This window comes from Haematobia irritans, chromosome 4 (genome assembly GCF_050003625.1).
Source record: "Haematobia irritans isolate KBUSLIRL chromosome 4, ASM5000362v1, whole genome shotgun sequence".
Classification (NCBI taxonomy): domain Eukaryota; kingdom Metazoa; phylum Arthropoda; class Insecta; order Diptera; family Muscidae; genus Haematobia; species Haematobia irritans.
In genome coordinates, this window is record NC_134400.1 from 182900771 (window position 1) to 182926172 (window position 25402).

The 25402-nt window shown below is 35.4% G+C and overlaps 3 protein-coding genes across 3 annotated transcripts; 2 read left to right on the forward strand and 1 right to left on the reverse strand.

The window, feature by feature from the left end:
* The first annotated feature begins 12 nt into the window (after window positions 1-12).
* On the forward strand, window positions 13-22654 carry LOC142232838 (uncharacterized). Its single transcript, XM_075303526.1, has 2 exons — window positions 13-72; window positions 20774-22654. Exons 1-2 carry the CDS (start codon window positions 64-66, stop codon window positions 22436-22438), a joined length of 1674 nt encoding a protein of 557 aa, XP_075159641.1. The 5' UTR covers window positions 13-63; the 3' UTR covers window positions 22439-22654.
* Window positions 7592-10319, reverse strand: RnrL (Ribonucleoside diphosphate reductase large subunit). Its single transcript, XM_075304276.1, has one exon. The coding sequence runs from the start codon at window positions 10165-10167 to the stop codon at window positions 7720-7722; it is 2448 nt and encodes an 815-aa protein (XP_075160391.1). The 5' UTR covers window positions 10168-10319; the 3' UTR covers window positions 7592-7719.
* Window positions 22655-24121: 1467 nt separating the features above from the next.
* Window positions 24122-25335, forward strand: LOC142236098 (uncharacterized). The gene is made up of 2 exons (XM_075307345.1): window positions 24122-24636; window positions 24838-25335. Exons 1-2 carry the CDS (start codon window positions 24253-24255, stop codon window positions 25234-25236), a joined length of 783 nt encoding a protein of 260 aa, XP_075163460.1. The 5' UTR covers window positions 24122-24252; the 3' UTR covers window positions 25237-25335.
* The last annotated feature ends 67 nt before the right edge of the window (window positions 25336-25402 follow it).

The following is a 25402-nucleotide window of genomic DNA, read 5'->3' on the forward strand; positions in this document are numbered from 1 at the left end:
GCGAACAAACCTATTGCCGCGCTTATTCAATAGCAATTTAGTCAGTCCGTTCGTTCATCTAATATGGCTCAGGTGAGTTGTTTTTTTCCTATGTTTGTTTCAAATCAACTTATATAAATAACAGTATTTGTTTATAAAAGACTTAAAAAAAAACAATTTCAAAATTAACTATCAAACAACTGGGCAATGTAGTGGGAGATAAGCACACCACTTGTCAATATTTTAGTAAATGAAGCTATGTATTCTTTTCGTGGGGGTGTAGTAATTAGTTCAAAATTGCGGGTCATTGATTCTTGGGATTAAAAAAACTGCAAATTTGTCTACGGGTATAGTATACCGACGTAGTATCTTAACCAAATCTTATAAATTTTTAATAAATCGAATTTTATTTTTTCATAAAGAAAAACATCGTTTTTACTATTTTAATTTGCATACCATGAAATGTGGGTTAATGTCACACTTTCAAATAGTTTAATGTGATTTGCTGTTAATCGGAATCATGCCCGGTCTAATGCTATAATTGGTATTCCGTCTTTTGTCAATATCTGTCAGTTTATATGTTTATGTCAATGGAATGGGCCCGCCGCAGCGTGTTTCAGGTTTATTTAAACTTTATGAATAAGTTCGGGTATACTCAAATGTCACGATACAGAGCATTGCACAAAGGGTTCCCAAGTAAATAAATAAAAATAATACAGAGTAGTCGACTCAAAGAACTACAAAATGCACACTGATTTGAAATGATTGTTACATGACGTTTTTATTTGTCAGTAGCTCATTTTATTGTTTACACCCGACCAAAAGCAGTTGCGGATATTGGTGAAAACTTTAACTCAAAGTGAACAACATATTTGTATTTTGTGCCATAAATTGTTGCAATGTTACTGGTACCTTTGCTTGTCGCATGGTGATTGTCTAGCAAAAACAACAACAAGCTATAAAAGTCACCATGATGCAAGCGTGATTATACCCACCTTGCGTACAAAAGGTCATGGATTCAATCCAAGTTTCGACCGAACACCAAAAAGTTTTTCAGCTTTGGATTATCCCTTCTCTGCATTTCTGGTGCATTATTTCAAAGCTTCTCTTAGTGGTTTAGCCGTTATGTGAAACGCCCTTCGGTTTATAAAAAGAAGGCCACATGTCTTTAAGCTAAACACTGCTACTCAATGGTCAGGGTAGTCTATGTGAGTCTTAAAATAATAGGCTACCACTAGACCAAACCCAACCGAAAATGGTTCAGCTAGCGGAGCACAGTTTGTAGATGGTGAAAACTAAGACACATGAAAAGTTTAGTTCCGATAGAACCACTCCTTCACGTGCCTCCCATACAAAAGGGTCAAAAATATCTGATTGCATATGTTAAAAGGTTGAGATAACACAAATAGCAAAATGTCCGTTATTTGGGAACGGCTATAGATCACTAATTGAAATTTTGTCACATTTTGAGACTCTAGGTTGACCGGAACCTTACTGATCAGCCTATAAAAATTGGGTCCCTTAGCTATGGGAAAAGTTTACCTACTTTTTTTAATGTTGACTCGTTTTTTTAAATATATTTCAAAAAATTAAATTTTGCTAATTTTGAAAATGTGACGTTATTTTTGCAAAAGTTTGTAAAACAGGTGAACATTTCAATTTTTTTGTTTTTGTCCATCTTGGTGGTACACACAAAAAAACTTTTTTCTGATTCAATCACGAAATTAATTGATCCAATTAATTTTTAATTGAAATGTCTTCAATCACAGAAATGATAGTATCAATTAAAAAATTAATTGAAGGTCAATTAAAAAATTAATTGGTCCAATTAAAAAATTAATTGATACTATTAATTTTTGTGATTGATTTTTGTTTCAATTAAAAAAATTGTTGATTCAATTAAATTTTTAATTGAATATTTTTTAACACTCAATTAAAATTTTAATTGGAAAAATTTTCGTGAATTTTTTTTCTGTGTACTTTGAGGACTTGTAACAAAAAATTATATCTCCGAACTGCATTTCTTTTTTATTTTCTTTTGCATTTGTTATTGTTGTTTTCAATTCAAACAATAAAATTCTGTATATTGCATTTGTTGTTATTGTTGTTTTCAATTCAAACAATAAAATTCTGTATATTGGCCAAAAAGATTAGAAATTGATTCAGAGCATGTAATTCTAAGTTAAAATTACATGCTCTTAATGAATAAAAAAAAAATTGATAAAAACGGGTCATAAGAAAAGACCTTACAATTTCAAAATGGTAAACGATCTTGCACTCGTGCAAAGCAATTTCCGAAATGATAGGGATTACGGCGAAGTGACCAGAATTTGGGGTGGTTGTCCAAATCGCCAATGCTAATAAGATGGTCATTTTCATTTGGGTCGTTTTTAGAAAGCCTGGAAGCGTTGAAAACAGCTTGCATCACACATTTTGACCCACTCGTTATATAGGGCAAAAGTGAATGGAGCCCATGATTTCAAGAGATATTAGAAAAACGTTTCCATCTGTATCTAAACTAGTTGCAATGATCAAAAATAATAGTAAATACGGACATAAAAGAATTTTTTACCAGAAAAAAAAAATTTTCTTTTTTGAAGCACGGTAAAAATTCTTCAAAATTGAAATAAATATATATTGATGGATATTTTATTTTTTTATTTATATTATTTAGATCTGATGGAAGTATAAAAAATGTCACCAAACGAGCTAGGAATGAATTGTTAAAATTATCAGTAAAATACTGAAATTCCTGTTTTCTAGGCCAGATTCTGAATAACATCTTCGTCCATGTATGAATTCAACTTCAATTCCAATTTCAATTTTCATTTATTTCATAATTCAAAGCCAATAAGGCCAAATAAAAAATGTATTACAAGATTAATGTCTAAGTCAAGGCAGATTTAGTAAATATGATTTAGTAAAGATACATAAAAAAACAAATGTGTAAATTTAAGATATAAAGGGTGATTTGTTAAGAGCTTGATAACTTTTTAAAAAAAAAAAACGCATAAAATTTGCAAAATCTCATCGGTTCTTTATTTGAAACGTTAGATTGGTCCATGACATTTACTTTTTGAAGATAATTTCATTTAAATGTTGACCGCGGCTGCGTCTTAGGTGGTCCATTCGGAAAGTCCAATTTTGGGCAACTTTTTCGAGCATTTCGGCCGGAATAGCCCGAATTTCTTCGGAAATGTTGTCTTCCAAAGCTGGAATAGTTGCTGGCTTATTTCTGTAGACTTTAGACTTGACGTAGCCCCACAAAAAATAGTCTAAAGGCGTCAAATCGCATGATCTTGGTGGCCAACTTACCGGTCCATTTCTTGAGATGAATTGTTCTCCGAAGTTTTCCCTCAAAATGGCCATAGAATCGCGAGCTGTGTGGCATGTAGCGCCATCTTGTTGAAACCACATGTCAACCAAGTTCAGTTCTTCCATTTTTGGCAACAAAAAGTTTGTTAGCATCGAACGATAGCGATCGCCATTCACCGTAACGTTGCGTCCAACAGCATCTTTGAAAAAATACGGTCCAATGATTCCACCAGCGTACAAACCACACCAAACAGTGCATTTTTCGGGATGCATGGGCAGTTCTTGAACGGCTTCTGGTTGCTCTTCACTCCAAATGCGGCAATTTTGCTTATTTACGTAGCCATTCAACCAGAAATGAGCCTCATCGCTGAACAAAATTTGTCGATAAAAAAGCGGATTTTCTGCCAACTTTTCTAGGGCCCATTCACTGAAAATTCGACGTTGTGGCTCGTTAGTAAGACTATTCATGATGAAATGTCAAAGCATACTGAGCATCTTTCTCTTTGACACCATGTCTGAAATCCCACGTGATCTGTCAAATACTAATGCATGAAAATCCTAACCTCAAAAGAATCACCCTTTATGTATTATTTCGTGGACAAAGACACTTTTCTGCACAACACGCCCTACATACATGATCTTCAGATGCTCTTATTCGAATCTATATACCGGTCATGATTTCCACGGCCCTCTTGACCATCAGTAATTCCGTAGTTCTTCGTGCTGTGCCTTCAGCGCTGTTCCCAAAGTAGGTAGAATTCAACCAAAATGGGTGGGTTATTTATTGTTTTGTAGAATTTCCGAAATGCTCCCTACTCATTGCTACTTTTTAACATATAATTCTTAACTTCAACTTCAATATTGAAAATCGGGATGATATATGGAATATGAACGAAGTTTATAGGAAGATGTGTTGAAGCTATCAAAGCATCTGAAATGCTTGAGAATTATCAAAATACTAATCAATATCTTCAAAAATCAATCAACAAAATTGTATCATCTCATCTTCCCTTGCAAGTAGTCAACTTTTCAAGTATTTATATATTATATAATGCATCGGAAAATTACTGCTTATTTTATTGTATAATTATTTTTACGATAAAGGTAAGTACTATGTTCAGTTTTCAAATTGAAAACCAGCTTATTTTCACTGTTACTTATTTTAATAAATTAATTTAGAAATATTAAATGTTTCACAATCAATACATTAGATCTTTTCCATCCATAATTTGATAAGACTTGATTAAATTGTAAATGTCTATGTGAGTCTTAAAATAATAGGCTACCACTAGACCAAACCCAACCGAAAATGGTTCAGCTAGCGGAGCACAGTTTGTAGATGGTGAAAACTAAGACACATGAAAAGTTTAGTTCCGATAGAACCACTCCTTCACGTGCCTCCCATACAAAAGGGTCAAAAATATCTGATTGCATATGTTAAAAGGTTGAGATAACACAAATAGCAAAATGTCCGTTATTTGGGAACGGCTATAGATCACTAATTGAAATTTTGTCACATTTTGAGACTCTAGGTTGACCGGAACCTTACTGATCAGCCTATAAAAATTGGGTCCCTTAGCTATGGGAAAAGTTTACCTACTTTTTTTAATGTTGACTCGTTTTTTTAAATATATTTCAAAAAATTAAATTTTGCTAATTTTGAAAATGTGACGTTATTTTTGCAAAAGTTTGTAAAACAGGTGAACATTTCAATTTTTTTGTTTTTGTCCATCTTGGTGGTACACACAAAAAAACTTTTTTCTGATTCAATCACGAAATTAATTGATCCAATTAATTTTTAATTGAAATGTCTTCAATCACAGAAATGATAGTATCAATAGAAGGTCAATTAAAAAATTAATTGGTCCAATTAAAAAATTAATTGATACTATTAATTTTTGTGATTGATTTTTGTTTCAATTAAAAAAATTGTTGATTCAATTAAATTTTCAATTGAATATTTTTTAACACTCAATTAAAATTTTAATTGGAAAAATGAATTTTTTTTTCTGTGTACTTTGAGGACTTGTAACAAAAAATTATATCTACAAACTGCATTTCTTTTTTATTTTCTTTTGCATTTGTTATTGTTGTTTTCAATTCAAACAATAAAATTCTGTATATTGCATTTGTTGTTTTCAATTCAAACAATAAAATTCTGTATATTGGCCAAAAAGATTAGAAATTGATTCAGAGCATGTAATTCTAAGTTAAAATTACAGGCTCTGAATGAATAAAAAAAATTGATAAAAACGGGTCATAAGAAAAGACCTTACAATTTCAAAATGGTAAACGATATTGCACTCGTGCAAAGCAATTTCCGAAATGATAGGGATTACGGCGAAATGACCAGAATTTGGGGTGGTTTTCCAAATCGCCAATGCTAATAAGATGGTCATTTTCACTTGGGTCGTTTTTGGAAAGCCTGGAAGCGTTGAAAACAGCTTGCATCACATATTTTGACCCACTCGTTATATAGGGCAAAAGTGAATGGAGTCCATGATTTCAAGAGATATTAAAAAAACATTTCCATCTGTATCTAAACTAGTTTCAATGATCAAAAATATTAGTAAATACGGATATAAATAGTATTTTTACTCGGGAAAAATAATTTTCTTTTTTGAAGCACGGTAAAAATTCTTCAAAATTGAAGCAAATATGTATTGATGGATATTTTATTTTTTTTTATTTATATTATTTAGATCTGATGAAAGTATAAAAAAAAATGTCACCAAACGAGCTAGGAATGAAATGTTAAAATTATCAGTAAAATACTGAAATTCCTGTTTTCTAGGCCAGATTCTGAATAACATCTTCGCCCATGTATGAATTCAACTTCAATGCCAATTTCAATTTTCATTTATTTCATAATTCAAAGCCAATAAGGCCAAATAAAAAATGTATTACAAGATTAATGTCTAAGTCAAAGCAGATTTAGTAAATATGATTTAGTAAAGATACATAAAAAAACAAATGTGTAAATTTAAGATATATGTATTATTTCGTGGACAAAGACACTTTTCTACACAACACGCCCTGCATACATGATCTTCAGATGCTCTTATTCGAATCTATGTGCCGGTCATGATTCCCATGGCCCTCTTGACCATCAGTAATTCCGTAGTTCTTCGTGCTGTGCCTTCAGCGCTGTTCCCAAAGTAGGTAGAATTCAACCAAAATTGGTGGGTTATTTATTGTTTTGTAGAATTTCCGAAATGCTCCCTACTCATTGCTATTTTTTAACATATAATTCTTAACTTCAACTTCAATATTGAAAATCAGGATGATATATGGAATATGAACGAAGTTTATAGGAAGATGTGTTGAAGCTATCAAAGCATCTGAAATGCTTGAGAATTATCAAAATACTAATCAATATCTTCAAAAATCAATCAACAAAATTGTATCATCTCATCTTCCCTTGCAAGTAGTCAACTTTTCAAGTATTTATATATTATATAATGCATCGGAAAATTACTGTTTATTTTATTGTATAATTATTTTTACGATAAAGGTAAGTTCTATGTTCAGTTTTCAAATTGAAAATCAGCTTATTTTCACGGTTACTTATTTTAATAAATTAATTTAGAAATATTAAATGTTTCACAATCAATACATTAGATCTTTTCCATCCATAATTTGATAAGACTTGATTAAATTGTAAATGTCTTCATTGCCTATTTAATTTATGCCCATATGCAAAACAATTTATTAGCAGTTTATCGAAGGAATACCTAAAATTAGACTTGAAGTTTTCTCTAAGGTTTTTGTAGGTGGGAGTGTTTTGGTGAAAACCCTGAGCATAGTACTCACTTTAAAGGGCGATTCAATGATTTAATTCAATTTTCATCTAGTTTTGATTAAGATTTAACAGAAATATATTGGGTTTCATTTATAATTTTGATTGTTTTAGTATTTTTTCTAATCGCCAAAAATAAAGTGATTTTCAACTCGAAAACCGAACATAGTGCCGAACTTAACGCAGTTAAATTCTTAAATCTCGAGAGATCCACAAATTTAAACTTCGAAATGAGAATTTGTGGAAGACTTTACAAGATATTTGACTACTCAGGATTTGTGTTATGATATATTTTTATACGCCTTGTTGATTTTGTGTTATAGAATTTTTTTTGAATAAAAAAATAAAATAAGCTCACTTCATCTTGTGTCCGGGCTACGTCACAGTTCATTTGCCTTTACGTTTCACCTTATATGATTAGGTCTATAAAACCACGGATATTAGTTTGGTGAAACAAATACAAAAGTATTGTGGCAAACATTTTAGTCGATACATAAATTTTTATAGTATATGATGTATCAAAACAATTCTTTATTTATAAATTGTTCATTAATATGCATACAATATAAAGTTAAAATAATACCAATATAAATATTATAGATTAGAAAAACGTAGATGTACTCATGTTACGATCCGCAGGACATGCAGGCATCTTTATTTTCCAATGAACATACCATCTCAGCCATTCTTTTCTCACGCTCAGCCATCGCTTCTTCTTTCGGAGATGCAGAACCATTTTGTTTTGTTTCGCCATTTGTTGCCTCAACTGGATTAGCAATACGACTGCGGTCAACGGTGAATTGAATAGCATTAGCTGCTGGTTTTGTTCTCAAATAATACATGCCCGTCTTCAGGCCCGCTTTCCATGAATAAAAATGTATTGAGGTCAATTTACCATAGTTGGGTTCTGCCACATGAATATTAAAGGATTGACTTTGGTCAATAAAGGCACCACGATCAGCTGCCATTTTGATTGTGGTCTTGACAGAAATTTCCCATACAGTTTTATAGAGTTCACGTATTTCTTTTGGAATTTCCTCGATATTTTGTATGGAACCACGACTGGAAATGATTTTATTTTTCATTTCTTCATCCCATAAATCGAGCTCTGTTAGATCTTTCAACAAATGATGATTAACAACATTAAATTCGCCAGACAACACACGACGTGTATAAATGTTGGAAGTATATGGTTCGAAAGCTTCATTGTTACCCATAATTTGGGCAGTTGATGCCGTGGGCATAGGTGCCAAGAGTAATGAGTTGCGAACACCATGTTTGGCTATTTTTTCCTTTAGAGCTGCCCAATCCCAAAGATCAGTCGGAACTTTATTCCACATATCGTACTGAAGTATGCCTTTACTTACGGGACTTCCTGGATAGGTTTCATATGGACCATCCTTTTCGGCCAATTCACAACTTGCTTCCAAGGCTCCGTAGTATATAGTTTCAAAAATTTGTTGATTCAGCTTGAACGCTTGCTCACTTTCGTAGGGGAAACGCATAAGAATGAGAGAATCGGCAAAACCTTGGACGCCAATGCCAATAGGGCGGTGTCTGAAATTGGATTTTCTAGCTTCTGGCAGAGGATAATAATTGATATCTATAATTTTGTTGAGATTCCGTGTTATAACTTTAGCTACATTTTTCAATTTCTTAAAATCAAACGTTCTTTCCGGTGTGACAAACATGTTGAGACAGATGGAGGCCAAATTGCATACAGCGATCTCATCAGGAGCCGAATATTCGACTATTTCTGTGCACAAATTACTGCATTTGATTGTTCCAACGTTTTGTTGATTACTTTTACGATTGCAGGAATCCTTATAGAGCATGTATGGCGTGCCAGTTTCAACTTGTGCTTCAATTATAGCAAACCAAAGCGCCTGCGCCTTGATGGTTCTGTTTGCTTTTCCTTCCTTTTCATATTTTTCATAGAGTTTTTCAAATTCTTCACCCCAAACGTCTTGTAGACCAGGGCATTTATGCGGACACATCAAAGACCAGTCGCCATTCTCCTCAACACGTTTCATAAACAAATCGGGAATCCAAAGGGCATAGAAAAGATCCCTGGCACGGTGTTCCTCTTTTCCAGTGTTCTTTTTCAGATCCAAAAACTCGAATATGTCAGAGTGCCAAGGTTCCAAATAAATGGCAAAAGCTCCTGGACGCTTGCCGCCACCTTGGTCAACATAGCGAGCCACATTATTAAACACCCTAAGCATGGGTACCAAACCATTAGAAGTGCCATTTGTGCCGGCTATGGAAGTACCCTTTGCACGAATACAGTGGACATTAATACCAATGCCTCCGGCAGATTTGGAAATCATGGCGCATTGTTCAACCGATTTAAAAATGCCCTCAATCGAATCCGCAACCATGGTCAAGAGGAAACAAGATGACAATTGTGGTCGATTTGTGGCCGCGGCAAACAATGTGGGTGAGGCATGTGTGAAGTAACGTTCCGACAACAAATTGTATGTCTCAATGGCCGAATCAATGTCTTCACCATGTATGCCAACAGCCACACGCATCAACATATGTTGAGGCCTTTCCGCAATTTTTCCATTCATTTTCAATAGATACGATCGTTCCAGGGTCTTAAAACCAAAATAATTATAACCAAAATCCCGGTCATATACAATAGCTGAATTAAGACGTTCCGAATTTTTCATGACCACATTGTAATGGAATTCGGAAATCATGGGTGCCTTTTGACCAGTTTCCTCACTCACAAAGTTATGCAAATCGCTTATAACTTCCGAGAAAACTTTTTTTGTTTCTTTGTGCAAGTTGGAGACAGCTATGCGGGCAGCCAACAAAGCATAATCAGCATGATTTGTAGTCAAAGTAGCAGCTGTTTCAGCAGCTAAGTTATCCAATTGTTGTGTGGTAACACCACAATACAAACCATTGATGACTCTCAAAGTTATGGCCACGGGATCGACAAAGTCCATGTTAAGGCCATAGCATAACTTTTGTATGCGTGAAGTAATCTTGTCGAAATGTACCTCTTCTTTTCGCCCATCACGTTTCACAACGAAGAGCTTCTTTGACTTCATGGTGTTGACCATAACTCCGAAATGTTCTATACAATGAGATTCTGACAATTTCACAAACCAAATGGAATACTAAACAAAGATCAAAAGCTGTAGGATGACACAATGTACGAGATGTCTAGCGAATGGTTAAAATGGCCAAGCAAAGCATCACTTTTGCGCCAAAAATTTGTAGTTGCCAAACGGCATGAGGAAATCAAAAACAGAGTTGTTCTAGCAAGTATTGTTTACAATTTGGCATTTTTCTCTACCAGCGGTGGAGGTAACATAAAAAGAAAAGAAAAAATAGATTTTTTACTTAAAAACATTATTGCGAATGATATTTAAAATATTTTCCAACTCCAAATTTCAATTTCAATTCTTGTTTATTTGAGGTTTTTGAACAATTTAACCATAGGCCAAGAAATGTACCTATATAGTACGTCTCAAGTCCATTCACAGTGCTGTAGTTTGTCTGCGCTGTAGATGGTACCTTTTCTTCTGCAAATGAATGTTTTTTAATCTATCATTAATTTGTTTTCTTTCTTTTCTTCTTTCGATAAAAACGCATGTATACCTTTTTTAATGCTAATTAAATGCGTTGTACGGCAATTCCCATTCTCCAAAAATAAATTGAGTCATCGATTCACAATAGCTTTTTATTGTGATTAATTTGTTAATCAATAAGAAATTAAATCGTACGCCAAGAAATGTATAGACGTCCATTCACAATGATTTTGCTTATTTGCAGTCAAGTGACTCAATTTCTTTATGGAAAACGAGAATTACCGTACTAGTCAATTTGCTGTATAAAAGAGGTGTAGATATACAGCATTTTTAAACTCTTTTAAAAATTTGGTGTTTTTCAGAAGAACATTGAAAATCATTTGCTGACGAAAAAGTTTCATCTCTCGGCGAGTAGACAAATTAGAGCGCTGTGAATGGACGTGAGATGTCTATACATTTCTTGGTCTATGATTAAATGTATTAAAGTGTCATAAATGTTTGTTACACTTTGAATAATGTATGCATTAAAAATGTATAATTTTACGGCGAGAAACGTAGGAAATACAAGGGGAAGAAATTTACTCTTCTGCAAAGAAAACAAATGTCAGCCGTATAGATGTCGCACAATGACCGCAGCGTTTTGATATTACCGACTTTGCGGTCGAAGCGCTGCTTTGATAAATTGGTTATAGAAGCATCGGCAGTTATAATTTCAAATTGTCTGCAAAAAAATTAATAGAACGAATACATTTTATAAAAATGAAGTATGTTATAAATCATATTTTCGTTAATACGACGTCCTCACCAAGTACGTTTTGGGGTTTCAAATGTTTTCCCTTTATAAGCACTTTAAAACGAGTCGTTTCCCCATACATAAAAATCAAGTTTTCCTCCAAAGCACGTCGATTTTATAATGTAAACGCCCCTAATTTGGAATATGCTCTGATTGAACATACTCTTTTCAAAATATATGTCAAATTCATAGAAAAAAAAACAAACAAAGGCTTTGAAGAACATAGGGATGTGAAAATAGCTTAAACATTTTTTTATTTTGCGATCGCGGTATATAAAGGGTGATTTGTTAAGAGCTTGATAACTTTAAAAAAAAAAAAACGCATAAAATTTGCAAAATCTCATCGGTTCTTTATTTGAAACGTTAGATTGGTCCATGACATTTACTTTTTGAAGATAATTTCATTTAAATGTTGACCGCGGCTGCGTCTTAGGTGGTCCATTCGGAAAGTCCAATTTTGGGCAACTTTTTCGAGCATTTCGGCCGGAATAGCCCGAATTTCTTCGGAAATGTTGTCTTCCAAAGCTGGAATAGTTGCTGGCTTATTTCTGTAGACTTTAGACTTGACGTAGCCCCACAAAAAATAGTCTAAAGGCGTCAAATCGCATGATCTTGGTGGCCAACTTACCGGTCCATTTCTTGAGATGAATTGTTCTCCGAAGTTTTCCCTCAAAATGGCCATAGAATCGCGAGCTGTGTGGCATGTAGCGCCATCTTGTTGAAACCACATGTCAACCAAGTTCAGTTCTTCCATTTTTGGCAACAAAAAGTTTGTTAGCATCGAACGATAGCGATCGCCATTCACCGTAACGTTGCGTCCAACAGCATCTTTGAAAAAATACGGTCCAATGATTCCACCAGCGTACAAACCACACCAAACAGTGCATTTTTCGGGATGCATGGGCAGTTCTTGAACGGCTTCTGGTTGCTCTTCACTCCAAATGCGGCAATTTTGCTTATTTACGTAGCCATTCAACCAGAAATGAGCCTCATCGCTGAACAAAATTTGTCGATAAAAAAGCGGATTTTCTGCCACTGATTTTGGTAATAAAATTCAATGATTTGCAAGCGTTGCTCGTTAGTAAGTCTATTCATGATGAAATGTCAAAGCATACAGAGCATCTTTATCTTTGACACCATGTCTGAAATCCCACGTGATCTGTCAAATACTAATGCATGAAAATCCTAACCTCAAAAGAATCACCCTTTATTTGAACAAACCGTGCGTATATTTGAATTTAGAGTAAATGGGAATTTCGAGTTTGCATGGCAACCGTCAAACTAAAATATCTCAACTCGGTGTGAACGGTTTGATATTTGAGGAAAACGCCGACAAAAACTACTACTGACGCAGTTTCGCTTCACAATTTCGTTCTCTTGTATTTTCTACTACTCTCTGAAGAGACATTGTGGACGATTAGTGATATGCCCCTTGCAGACTAAAAGTTTATCCGGACGACAGTGGTCGTGTCGAACTTATCCCATATATTGGCCACATTATAAGTTAAGTCCGAAGGCATAATCGATACTGCTGCATGTTTATGAGATCGATAACACATTTACCGATCAACGCATTGTCGTATCGATTGATTATTTTATTTTTCCGTCCGAAAAAACTTATAGTCTGTAAGACGTATTACACAACACATTGTATTTTCTCTCATTGTATTTTCGCCCAAATGATAGTGTCATACCAAAGTTATTGTTAATTCATTATATTCTGGGAGATATAGGTCCTAAAATTTGTAACAGGGTTCTCCATATTCGAAATCAATTTGAAGAATGTTGCACCTTTTTATTCCAATCGAAATCGCCATAAGTCTATGTTGCTGATTATTAATGTTGTTGTAGTTTTTCTTGTTTGGTCATGAAACTTGTCGAACAGGTTGATTTAGGTTAAAATTAATATGTTGTTATTTTGATAGAAAGTAGTCTATAAATTCTGTCGTCGTCCCCTTTGAGTATTTCGAAGATTTTGTAACTTGTAATTCCGAGTAGTGCAAGGATCTTCAAGTGGTCGCTGTGTGGCACCACAATCGCATTGCTCCGAGTCAAGTATATTTACTTTCAACAGATATTTTGTTCTGATGTCGGAAAATCGGAGTCTGCAGACCATTCTCGATATGTTGCGGGTTAATTTTCTGCCGTGAAAACCTTATGTTCTGTTCACCGTAGATGGCAATGAGAAGAGATGTCGCTCATGAATGCTTGAATTCAATATCGACTGCGAAGCTTGTATCGCAGCTCTTTGGTTGTAGGACTTGAGATCATTGTATTGTACCGATCATTTCCGTCAATATACTATATTGTATGCGTAGTAGTTTTATCATTTCATGTGTTGGGTAATGCTAGATCAATGGCGCCAAATATTCTTTTATGGGTCTTACCACACCAAAATATAGTCGCCGAAGGTTTTAGGGGCCTGATCCATCTCCGAGCCAAATAGTTCCATATCATGTTGATTTTCAGTCTCTGAAATTTCTAATTCGGGATTCTGGTCTATAGATTTCAGCGGTACGTCATCTCTATCGTTGGAGTAGTTCAAATTTATCTACAGCGTTTAGCGTAATATTACTAGCGATATATTCCCCATCCTCGGCCAAATATTTCCATCTCCGAGCCATTTTGGTATTATGAGTGGTATATCACCATTCGGTTCCTCACCAATATTATTTGAAGGCTTTCCGTATTGATCGCCCTTCTAGGCGTCATTACGTTTTCTTGACTGTCAGTTTTGGGATTTTATATGAAATTTCGGGAAAATATTCCTCATTAAAGGTGTGTACTATGTTCGTATGGTTTTGTATGGTTTTCGAGTTGAAAATCACTTTATTTTCGCGATTACTTTTCCTGAAATAATCAAAATTATAAATGAAAACAGACATATTCCTGTAAAGTCTTGCCGAAATACAGAGGAACAAGAAATTGCACATCAATTGAGTTAATTTATCTGCTTCATATTGAACTGTTTTAATAAAGTAACCGCGAAAATTTCAACGCGAAAAGCGAACACAGTACTTACCTTAAGAGTGAAATTGGTGTTGAGTTAAATTTCTTATCAATAATACGATGTAAAAATGTATAGGTCTCCTCTCGGGTCTTTTGTACAGTCTATTCTTTTTCGCCCTTGTATCGTGAAATTTCCACATTTAACGCATACTGGTATCTGCTCATTATTCACTTCAAGTGGGGATCCACAATGAGGGCAGTGCTGTTTATTACGACGACAAAATCTGTACGTATGGCCATATCGCCAGCACTATTTACATTGATTCACAGGTTCAATGAATGGTTTAGTTGGGTATATTACGTGATCTAAATGTGATGCCCTTGAACCATATCATTATAATGTCAGCATCAGTTCTCTAACTAGTTTTATCGTCATCCAGTCTGGTGAATCTGTTGACCATGGTAATGGGCGATGGTCCATGCTCAGGCATCGGCAGGAATTTCCACTACGCCCTTGATTTCACAAAGCTCTAGTGCAATATGGGTGTTGTATTCCTTAATTAAATGTTCGTCCTTTGCAAGTTTGTTGATAGTAGTTTTATCATTGCTAACAATCTTGTATAGTTTCATTATATGGATTACGGACAATGATCCCTTTTCATCGCGGTATTGTTGAATTATTAATTCATCACCCTTATTCCTGAAGTCGCCCTCGCCGTCGCTTTTCATCTGTCGCCACTAATTGGTATTCCGTTCGTCGATATATTATGCTATCGACGAAAATCGGTATTCCTGGTGTCGCTTTTTGTCGCCGTTAAATTTACCAGCGACGAGTTTAGTGATTAATTTTTGAAGAAGCTTTTTAGACTTTATTAATCGAATAATTGAAAAATAAATTTAATAAATGGAAATTGGTAAGAGGTAAAGTGACTAATCTTCAACAATTACAAAAAATGGGAATAAAAGAAACTAGAGATCAGCCATTAGATGAGCTAGACTGACTCCAACGATTTAAAACCGATTGGAACAAATGGTTTGTAGTTTAATGCCTTTGAACTTTAGAGAAAAATTGTAACAAATGATAGAAAAGCTGTAACTATTATTAAAAAAAAAAATCTATACTGTTCAAGTATTTATTCCAGCTTCCACTCTTTGAGGAACTCATGTTCTGAGCTGACTACGATCACAAATCTATTGATATAAAAATGCGCTATTTATACCAAATTGATCTGTATATATAGTAATTATGGTCATCACATTCACATCATAGAAAAGAAAACTGCACAATTAAAGTAAACCCTTCAAGGCCAATGTATTTTATTTAGCACCAAACTTGATAATGTAAATCATTTCCCGAGTCAAATTTATCATTTATTATTTTTAAAAGCAAATGATTAAAATTCAGTTTTGCACATCAGCTGATTGTTTTCTTTCACGATGATCCTTGTGCCATTGATCTCAGCGTCGTCGCCATTTTTATAGTTTTGGAAGCTTTTACTGTCCTTGAATATATATCCACATTTTTTCCCGCGTCAAATTAAATATTTTTTCTTGATTTGCCGACACAGAATTGCGTCAGAAATAAAAATATTTTAAACCGAAAAAATAAAATTCATTTTTGCACATCAGCTGATTGTTTTCTAGTGATATCGACCTTTTATTACCGAGTATTGTAATTGGTACAAATTGTAATCGTCGTCTCGCCGTCGCCACTTCACAGGAATACCAAATGAATGACGAGACGACTTAAAAGCGACAGACGACAAAAAGCGACGGCGAGAGCGAGGGCGACTTCAGGAATAAGGGTGCATATCTACGTCTGGCGTGGACATATTTTCCTCGGTAGGGGGTATTTAAACCCCTCAGTTGGACAAGGTTAGGGCCAAACCATGACGAGTAAATACGAGTCTTATATTTTAAAAGAAAGTAAGAATCTATTAAATTGGTTTATTTAAAGAATGTTGAGAATTATTTTTTTTCACTGTTGCGTTCTCGATCAATTTTCCTTTTTCTAGCAAGAGACTTGGATGGTTTATTTTAATATATTGTTACGTTTTTATATTTAGGCGTTTTTAATTACCCGACAATTAAAACACAGTTCTTTTAAATAACGACAATCTACAATTTATTTACTATGACTTCACACTTTACAATTCGTTCACACTGAAGTTATTCGTTTGACGCTTTAATTAAGACTGACTCGCAAGCAGCATGCGAGCGCTTTTATATATGACGGTTTGGCACTACGAGAACATTCTGGTAGCACTACAATATTCTGGCAACGCCAGAACATTCTTAGACAATGCTAGAAGGATCTACGACCATTAAGTAATTCGTCTGGTGGCTGCCAAACACATACACACTCACATAGATATATGCTCGCATTACTACAACAACAATGACAATAGACAATGAGATGAAATGAGAAAGCAAAATAACAAAGCAAAGGGGTTGTTATTCTATGAGAGAGTAAGAACTAACATTTCGGTAAGCAAACAAAAGAACATAAAAGAAATTCAGGAAAATACTAGAAAATGAATAGATGATTCCAACAAGTGATAGCGAAATTTTATCGTTACAATTTTAAATTTTAAATTAACGGAAACTAATTTAAATAAACTTATATCAAATTCGTAACACTGCCTCCCGCTTAAGCCTGTTCGTCCCGAACAGGCACAGAACCTGTTCCGTAAGGAGCCAATCGTTCCAGATGTACAACTTTCATCTTTGATCTAGGGCTGTCGTCCTTCTGAATCCGGTATACAACATCATTGATCTTCTTGATGACCTTGTATGGGCCTTCCCACTGTGTTTGCAGTTTAGGACACAATCCTTTCTTTCGTTGCGGGTTAAATAGCAGAACCAATTCTTCTTCTTGGAAGCCCTCAGTATTTACAGCACGATCGTATCTCGCCTTCATTCTGTTGCTGACCATTTTTATTTTGTTGCGCACTGATTCGTGAACTTCACCGAAAGTGTTTGGGATGTCGTTTCTGTTTTCTTCCATGGCGAGCTCATTAGGTTTAGCACCGAATATCAGATCACCAGGCAACTTCAACTCAGTTCCGAATAGAACATTGGCAGGTGTTCGAGAGGTGGAATCATGAATGGCAGATCTATACGACAGCAAAAACTTTGGTATATGCTCGTCCCAGTCCCTCTGGCCGTTGTCCACTACTTTTCGAAGATGTTCCTCCAGAGTGCGATTAAACCTTTCTACCATGCCATCGGATTGCGGATGTAATGGTGTAGTCCTCGTTTTCTTGATACCAAGGGATTCACACATCTCTTTGAATATGGCCGATTCAAAATTTCTTCCCTGGTCTGAGTGAATCTCGGACGGCACACCGTAGCGACATATCCAGTTTTTGTTGACAACATCCACAATCGTTTTTGCTTCTTGGTTTGGAATTGCATACACCTCCGGCCATTTGCTGAAGTAATCCATGACCACAAGGACATAACGGTTTCCAGAATCACTTACTGGGAAAGGGCCTGCCACGTCCATTGCTATTCTTTCAAACGGGGCTCCTGGTCTATATTCTTGCATAGGACCTCGACTTTTCCTTGTTGGACCTTTCGCCTTCATGCACTTCTCGCAATTGGCTACCCATTCAGCAATTGATTTCTGGCATCCAACCCAGTAGAATCGTTGCTTCACTTTCTCGGCGGTTTTGGTTATTCCCAGATGACCTCCACTGGGACCATTATGGAACTCCGCCAAAACATCTCTTATTTTGGAATCTGGAACGATGATCAAATTTCGGCTGCTCTTGCCATCTTCGCTTTCCCATTTACGTTGCAGGGATCCATTGACTAGAACTAAACTATCCCATTGAGCCCAGTATGCTTTCATAAGTGGACTTTCGGCTGCGATGTCTTTCTTGCTGGGTTTCTTATTTTCTTGTTTTGCCGAAATAATTTTTCTCAGAATGGGATCTTTATGTTGCTCTGTTGACCAGTCTGTGCCAGATTCGATGTGTAACTGCCTGACATTTACAACTGTCTCCTTTGGTTCAGCCTTCGAGTAGCGTCTGCTTTCTACATTGCAATGCCGTCGTGTCAAGGCTTGATCAATAACTTGTTTGCCACCTTTTCTATTATCCGCAAAATTTGAATTTGAGTCGCTTGGCTTTGTGGTCGCCTTCTTCTGATTATTGTTTAATGGAGATGGCGAGATTGACCCCGACGTTTTACGCCACGCTTTACATTCCCGGGAAAGATGTCCAGCCTTATCACTGTTATAGCATTTCATTCTAGATTTATTTGCTTGCTGCTTCATTTCTTGCATTATCTGCTTTAGAGCCTCTTTTACCAATTCAATGACCGATTTCGATTCTTCACACTCGGTCTCTACTCTGCGTACTTTGTGAATTTGAGGCCGTGCCAGCAATCTCGCAGTCTCTTGTACAAGTGCAAATGTTACTGTTTCTGTGAATGTTGCTTTTTGTGCGGCATATGTTGCACATTTTATCTCAGGGTCTCGAATGCCATTCACAAAGGTCTCAATTTTGATGCGGTCCACAAGTGGGTGACTCTCTCCTGGGTATGTCAGTAGCACCAACCGCTCAACTTCTGTTGCAAAGTCTTGTAGAGTCTCGTTTGATTTCTGGACTCTACCTCTTAATTCCATTCTAAAGATGTCTTGCTTGTGCTCTCCACCATACTTGCGTTGAAGCGCCGCTATTACTTCATTATAGTTATTTCTAGAAGCAGCGGGAATGCTTTGTATCACATCAGCAGCATTGCCCTTTAATGCCAATAGAAGTTCAATTGCTTTATCATCGTCATTCCACAAATTTCTAGAAGCAACCATTTCGAATTGGAATTTGAAGACATCAAATGACGTTGAGCAATCGAAAACAGGAGTTTTGATTTTTGAGCCCTCAATGACGCGCACTGGACCACCTTTAATTTCCAGCTCTGACATTTTTTTCTCGATGTGCAGAAACTTCTCATCATGAACCATAATTTTCTCATCCACAGAAAGAACTTTCTTATCCAATTCCACAATTTGATTTTCTATATGGTCCACACGTTTTTCCATGCCTTCAGAAATTTGTTGTAGTTTTTCATTGAGAATTCTAGAATTTTCGTCGAATTTTTCTTCCAATTTTCTTGAACTTGCTTCCATTTGTAGGGCATTTTCTTTCTGCAATTTTCTAGAATTTTCTTCCATTTTTCTAGAATTTTCGTCGAATTTTTCTTCCATTTTTCTAGAATTTGCTTCCATCATTTTGCTCAAAACATTGAGCATTGATGTGTAATCCACAACACTCGAAGCCACAGATGGAGTTTCTACACTGCTTGTATTGACGAGTATTGATTCATCAATGTCTTCCTTATAATCAAACTCATGCGTCGCAATGTCCATATTACGCCGTTCAAACTCTTCCAGTAGACGCTTTTGAAGCTGGGCCTTATTGCCTGTTGTCGGTAGCTCCAGTTTGCTCAATTCCTTTTTTAAGTCTTCCACACGAAGCTCATTAAACTTCATTGTAGATTTTTTTCCGTTATCCCACTTCTGACACCAATTGTTACGTTTTTATATTTAGGCGTTTTTAATTACCCGACAATTAAAACACAGTTCTTTTAAATAACGACAATCTACAATTTATTTACTATGACTTCACACTTTACAATTCGTTCACACTGAAGTTATTCGTTTGACGCTTTAATTAAGACTGACTCGCAAGCAGCATGCGAGCGCTTTTATATATGACGGTTTGGCAATACGAGAACATTCTGGTAGCACTACAATATTCTGGCAACGCCAGAACATTCTTAGACAATGCTAGAAGGATCTACGACCATTAAGTAATTCGTCTGGTGGCTGCCAAACACATACACACTCACATAGATATATGCTCGCATTACTACAACAACAATGACAATAGACAATGAGATGAAATGAGAAAGCAAAATAACAAAGCAAAGGGGTTGTTATTCTATGAGAGAGTAAGAACTAACATTTCGGTAAGCAAACAAAAGAACATAAAAGAAATTCAGGAAAATACTAGAAAATGAATAGATGATTCCAACAAGTGATAGCGAAATTTTATCGTTACAATTTTAAATTTTAAATTAACGGAAACTAATTTAAATAAACTTATATCAAATTCGTAACAATATATACTATTCTGCTGAATTTGTTATCGTTCATTCTACCGAATACCTATTGATGTAGAAAACAGTTTCCGCTGCAGGGTTGCTCAATTATACTGTAGTATTGCAATCAACTAACTTTTTTAGCAAAATAATAATACGGAATGCACAATTGTTTTGTCCTTCATTTCTATTATTATAGTCAATATATGGTTTTTATAAAAAATTAAGGGGTTGACCAAGTCTGTTGAAAATTCATTAACGATTTCATATTAAATTTCTTTGCAGGAACCCGATTACTATGATGCTTTGTTAGACGTCGATAACACCGTTTTGTCACCTAGCCCTCAACGAGTTCGTAATATCCTAACTTTAGAAGAACGTGTTGCAGCTATTAAAGCCTACAACCAGCGACCCATGTATACAAAAGTTGCTCGAATGTTCAATTGTAGCTGGGAACAAATCAAAAATATCGTCACAAATCGTGATGCTATCATGGAATTCTATGAAGCAACAAAAACTCAAAAAGAATTCAATCGCATCGATGAAATACAAATGGATCTGAAGCAAAGAAAAATTAAATTTCTTAGCGAATGTGTGTACGAATACATCCAAAGGGTACATTATCATATGAAGTCGCCCATTACCGAAGAACTAATTAAAATGAAAGCAATGGAATTTCAAGACTATGTAAAATTAGATGACTTTGTACCAAACAAAAAATGGATGAATCTCTTCAAAGCCACTTACAATATATCAATAGCCAATAAGCAAATAACTGTCACACATGTCCCACCTTCTTCTCTGGATTTGAAAGAAATAGTGGCATATTGTTCCAAAAATCGAACAAATTGTAATAGCAATTCTATGCATATGAAAGATCTTAGGCAAAAGTATGATAGTTTAGATGCCAAAACTGCTGAATATGAAATAAGACGTGTGCGCAAATTAAACTTTTTACAGAAAGCTTTAAACGAGTATCTGCATAGGGCAAAATTCCATCATAAATCAATGAAATTAGATGATGAAGCACTGCAGAGTGTGGCCCACGAATTCAATGAGATATTAAAAGTACAAGATTTCTTTCCAACGCTGACATGGATAAGAGAATTTCGAGAACGCCATAATAGTTCAGCATCCCAGGATAACAATGTAAACAGTGGTAAACGTCCGTTGTTGTCTCTGGACCTTAAAGATATACTTAGTTATTGCAGTAGAATGGATAATAAAAGCAAGCAATGTACAATAACCCTGAAACAGAAAGATCCTACAACTCCAAAGCATTCTATACCCAAATTTCCCGGATGGCCACCAGACACAAAAATCAAGTTTCAACATAATCATATTATATATTTGGATGATGAAGAAGAGGAAAAGGATGTTAAACCTATTATAAATGAAATCAAATTGCAAACAAATGATGAGCAAGAAAAGCACCCACCATTAAAAATTCGTAAAATAGAGTCTATAAATAATGACCCTGTTCTGCAAAACGAATTAAGGCGACAGCATCAACAGGAAAACTGCCAAATTCAATCTCAGCCCGTAAATGAAAGTATAGCCATTAAAATAGAAAACGACATGGAAACTGAGAACATGAAAAGCGTTATCACTTCAACGATATCACCCACTTGTGAAAGCATGACTGGAAAAAATGAAAAACAGAAAATCCCAACACCTACAGTTATTAGCCATTCATCCCAGGCATTGAATGCCATTAAAAGTCCACTTTTAAAAAAATCTAACACAACCCACATTGACACTGCAGGGGACGAAGAAATGGAGTTACCACGACAAATTAGAAATGCTAAAGACGCTCTACGTTTGCTTAAACCTTTGGAAGAATATGCTATGCTGCGCGAAAACTATCGTGCAATCGGATTAATTACCCAACTTGAAGAAATTTTCAAAAATTCCGCAGATAATAGAAGCGACGAAGATTTCTGCACATAATGTCCTTCGTTTCGAAAAGTAGTGACATTTAATTACAACAGCCAAAAGAATATATTGAGAAATACAATGTATTTCGTATTACCAATAGAACTATTTAACAAAATGTAAACAACTAATTTCTAGTTTTTAATTATAAGCATTGTAGGAATAGTTGTAAAGTTCCTTTTTATTGTATATGAAGATCATGAATTAAAGAGAAATTTATGTTAAAAAAAATAGTTTGTTTCCTTTCTATAGATGAACATTTGAATCAAACTGCTATTTTTTCAAAATTTTGAATATAAAGGGTGATTCTTTTGAGGTTAGGATTTTCATGCATTAGTATTTGACAGATCACGTGGGATTTCAGACATGGTGTCAAAGAGAAAGATGCTCAGTATGCTTTGACATTTCATCATGAATAGACTTACTAACGAGCAACGCTTGCAAATCATTGAATTTTATTACCAAAATCAGTGGCAGAAAATCCGCTTTTTTATCGACAAATTTTGTTCAGCGATGAGGCTCATTTCTGGTTGAATGGCTACGTAAATAAGCAAAATTGCCGCATTTGGAGTGAAGAGCAACCAGAAGCCGTTCAAAAACTGCCCATGCATCCCGAAAAATGCACTATTCGGTGTGGTTTGTACGCTGGTGGAATCATTGGACCGTATTTTTTCAAGGATGCTGTTGGACGCAACGTTACGGTGAATGGCGATCGCTATCGTTCGATGCTAACAAACTTTTTGTTGCCAAAAATGGAAGAACTGAACTTGGTTGACATGTGGTTTCAACAAGATGGCGCTACATGCCACACAGCTCGCGATTCTATGGCCATTTTGAGGGAAAACTTCGGAGAACAATTCATCTCAAGAAATGGACCGGTAAGTTGGCCACCAAGATCATGCGATTTGACGCCTTTAGACTATTTTTTGTGGGGCTACGTCAAGTCTAAAGTCTACAGAAATAAGCCAGCAACTATTCCAGCTTTGGAAGACAACATTTCCGAAGAAATTCGGGCTATTCCGGCCGAAATGCTCGAAAAAGTTGCCCAAAATTGGACTTTCCGAATGGACCACCTAAGACGCAGCCGCGGTCAACATTTAAATGAAATTATCTTCAAAAAGTAAATGTCATGGACCCATCTAACGTTTCAAATAAAGAACCGATGAGATTTTGCAAATTTTATGCGTTTTTTTTTTTAAAAAGTTATCAAGCTCTTAACAAATCACCCTTTATTAATTAGCAGAGGTCGATATTTTCCCCATTTAAATTTACTGGATTTTGACGAAATTCATCAATTATCATCATTTTATTGCGTGATGCGCTTTACAGACTATCAGTTATTCCGGACGGAATGTCGGTGTTTGTAAAGAATCTTACAGTGTGTCGGATCGGTACGACATATCGGCGATGACTAAATAATCGGTAAATGTGTTATCGATCCCATAAACATGCAGCAGTATCGATTATGCCTTCGGACCTAACTGATAATGTGCACAATATATGGGATATGTTCGACACGAGTACTGTCGTCCGGAATAACTGATAGTCTGTAAAGCGCATGAGTCGACGCTACTGCCGTTCACACTACGTCAGCATATGGAAAAAATGCGTCGTACTATGTTCACAACACGCTGCAAATCTTTTCTTTTAACATTTAAAATCTCGCTTTTGTATGGAAAGACGATTTGGCAACACTAGCCCTTCGATTTGGAAAAAGGCAACAAAAATTGACGGCTTCAAAACAAAATTCAATTTGACAGAAGAAACAAGAATTGTTTATACAGAAAATAAACAAAAACACAGCGAATTATTCCTAAATTTTTAAATAAATGCCGACTTCAAGGACATTTTGGGTAGAGTTTATCGATTTATATAAATCACTTCCAGAATTATGGAAAAGAGACTCGGAGCAATACGGCAACAAATATCTGAAGAAAAAAGGCTATGAGTTGATGCTTGAAAAGTTTAAGGAACTCGATCCAGATGGAGATATTGTTGCAGTAAAACAACGGATAAACAACATGCGAACGGCTTTTTGGCGAGAGGTTCATAGAATAAGAAGAAGTGAAAGGGTAGCATTGAATCCAGAAGACGTTTACACTCCAAGCCTTTGGTATTTCACACACATGCAATTTTTATTAGACGAAGAAGGTGGAGAACAACATCAACCCGCTGAAATCACAACAATAGAACTAGATGAAGAAGAAGATGATGTAAGTTGAAACGGGAATGTAATATACTTATGTTAGGGTTTCACACTTTTGTTGGTCTTCAGCAACCACTTTCGGTCATCTCTGAGTCAACTCCATTACTGTTTTGATGTTTTTATGTGCACGATTATTTACTTCAATTAACGTCGAGATCTTTTATTCTGCTCAATATTCATATAATAAATCTTTGTCATATTTTTACAGTATGCTCCTCAACCAAAATCTGTTCCACATCAGCCCCCAAAAAAGAGAACCTTTATACAGCAGCATCCGAACCAAAATGAAAGGACGCAATTTATGCAGAAAGATCAAGCAAGTGCTCATAGTGCATCTTGGGAAGCAATGTACCGTGATTTGGGAACACAACAAAAATTATACGCTAATCGTATGATAACAGAAGTTCTCTATCAAGCATCATTGGGAAGGCTGCAAGAGAGTTCATACAAACTGCTGGAAATGACTGTTGAAAATTCAACCGAAGAACTACAAAATAATGATGAAGAAGCCATTGAAAGTCAGTACTATTTGACGGAATCTACAGAGAATGATGAATATGTTCCGAAAACATCAAATGTTCGGAAACGGCATCAGATTTCTAAATGATAATTTAGTAATATAAATTTAAATTAGATTTTGTTTTATATCATGAGAATTTTAACAGAAGCGCCATTAAAAATACTATTTTATGCCTATATCACTAAATATTCGCTATATTGTAGAAAAGAATGAATTTTGTCTAATGTAAAAGATTCACCTTTTTAATAGACAA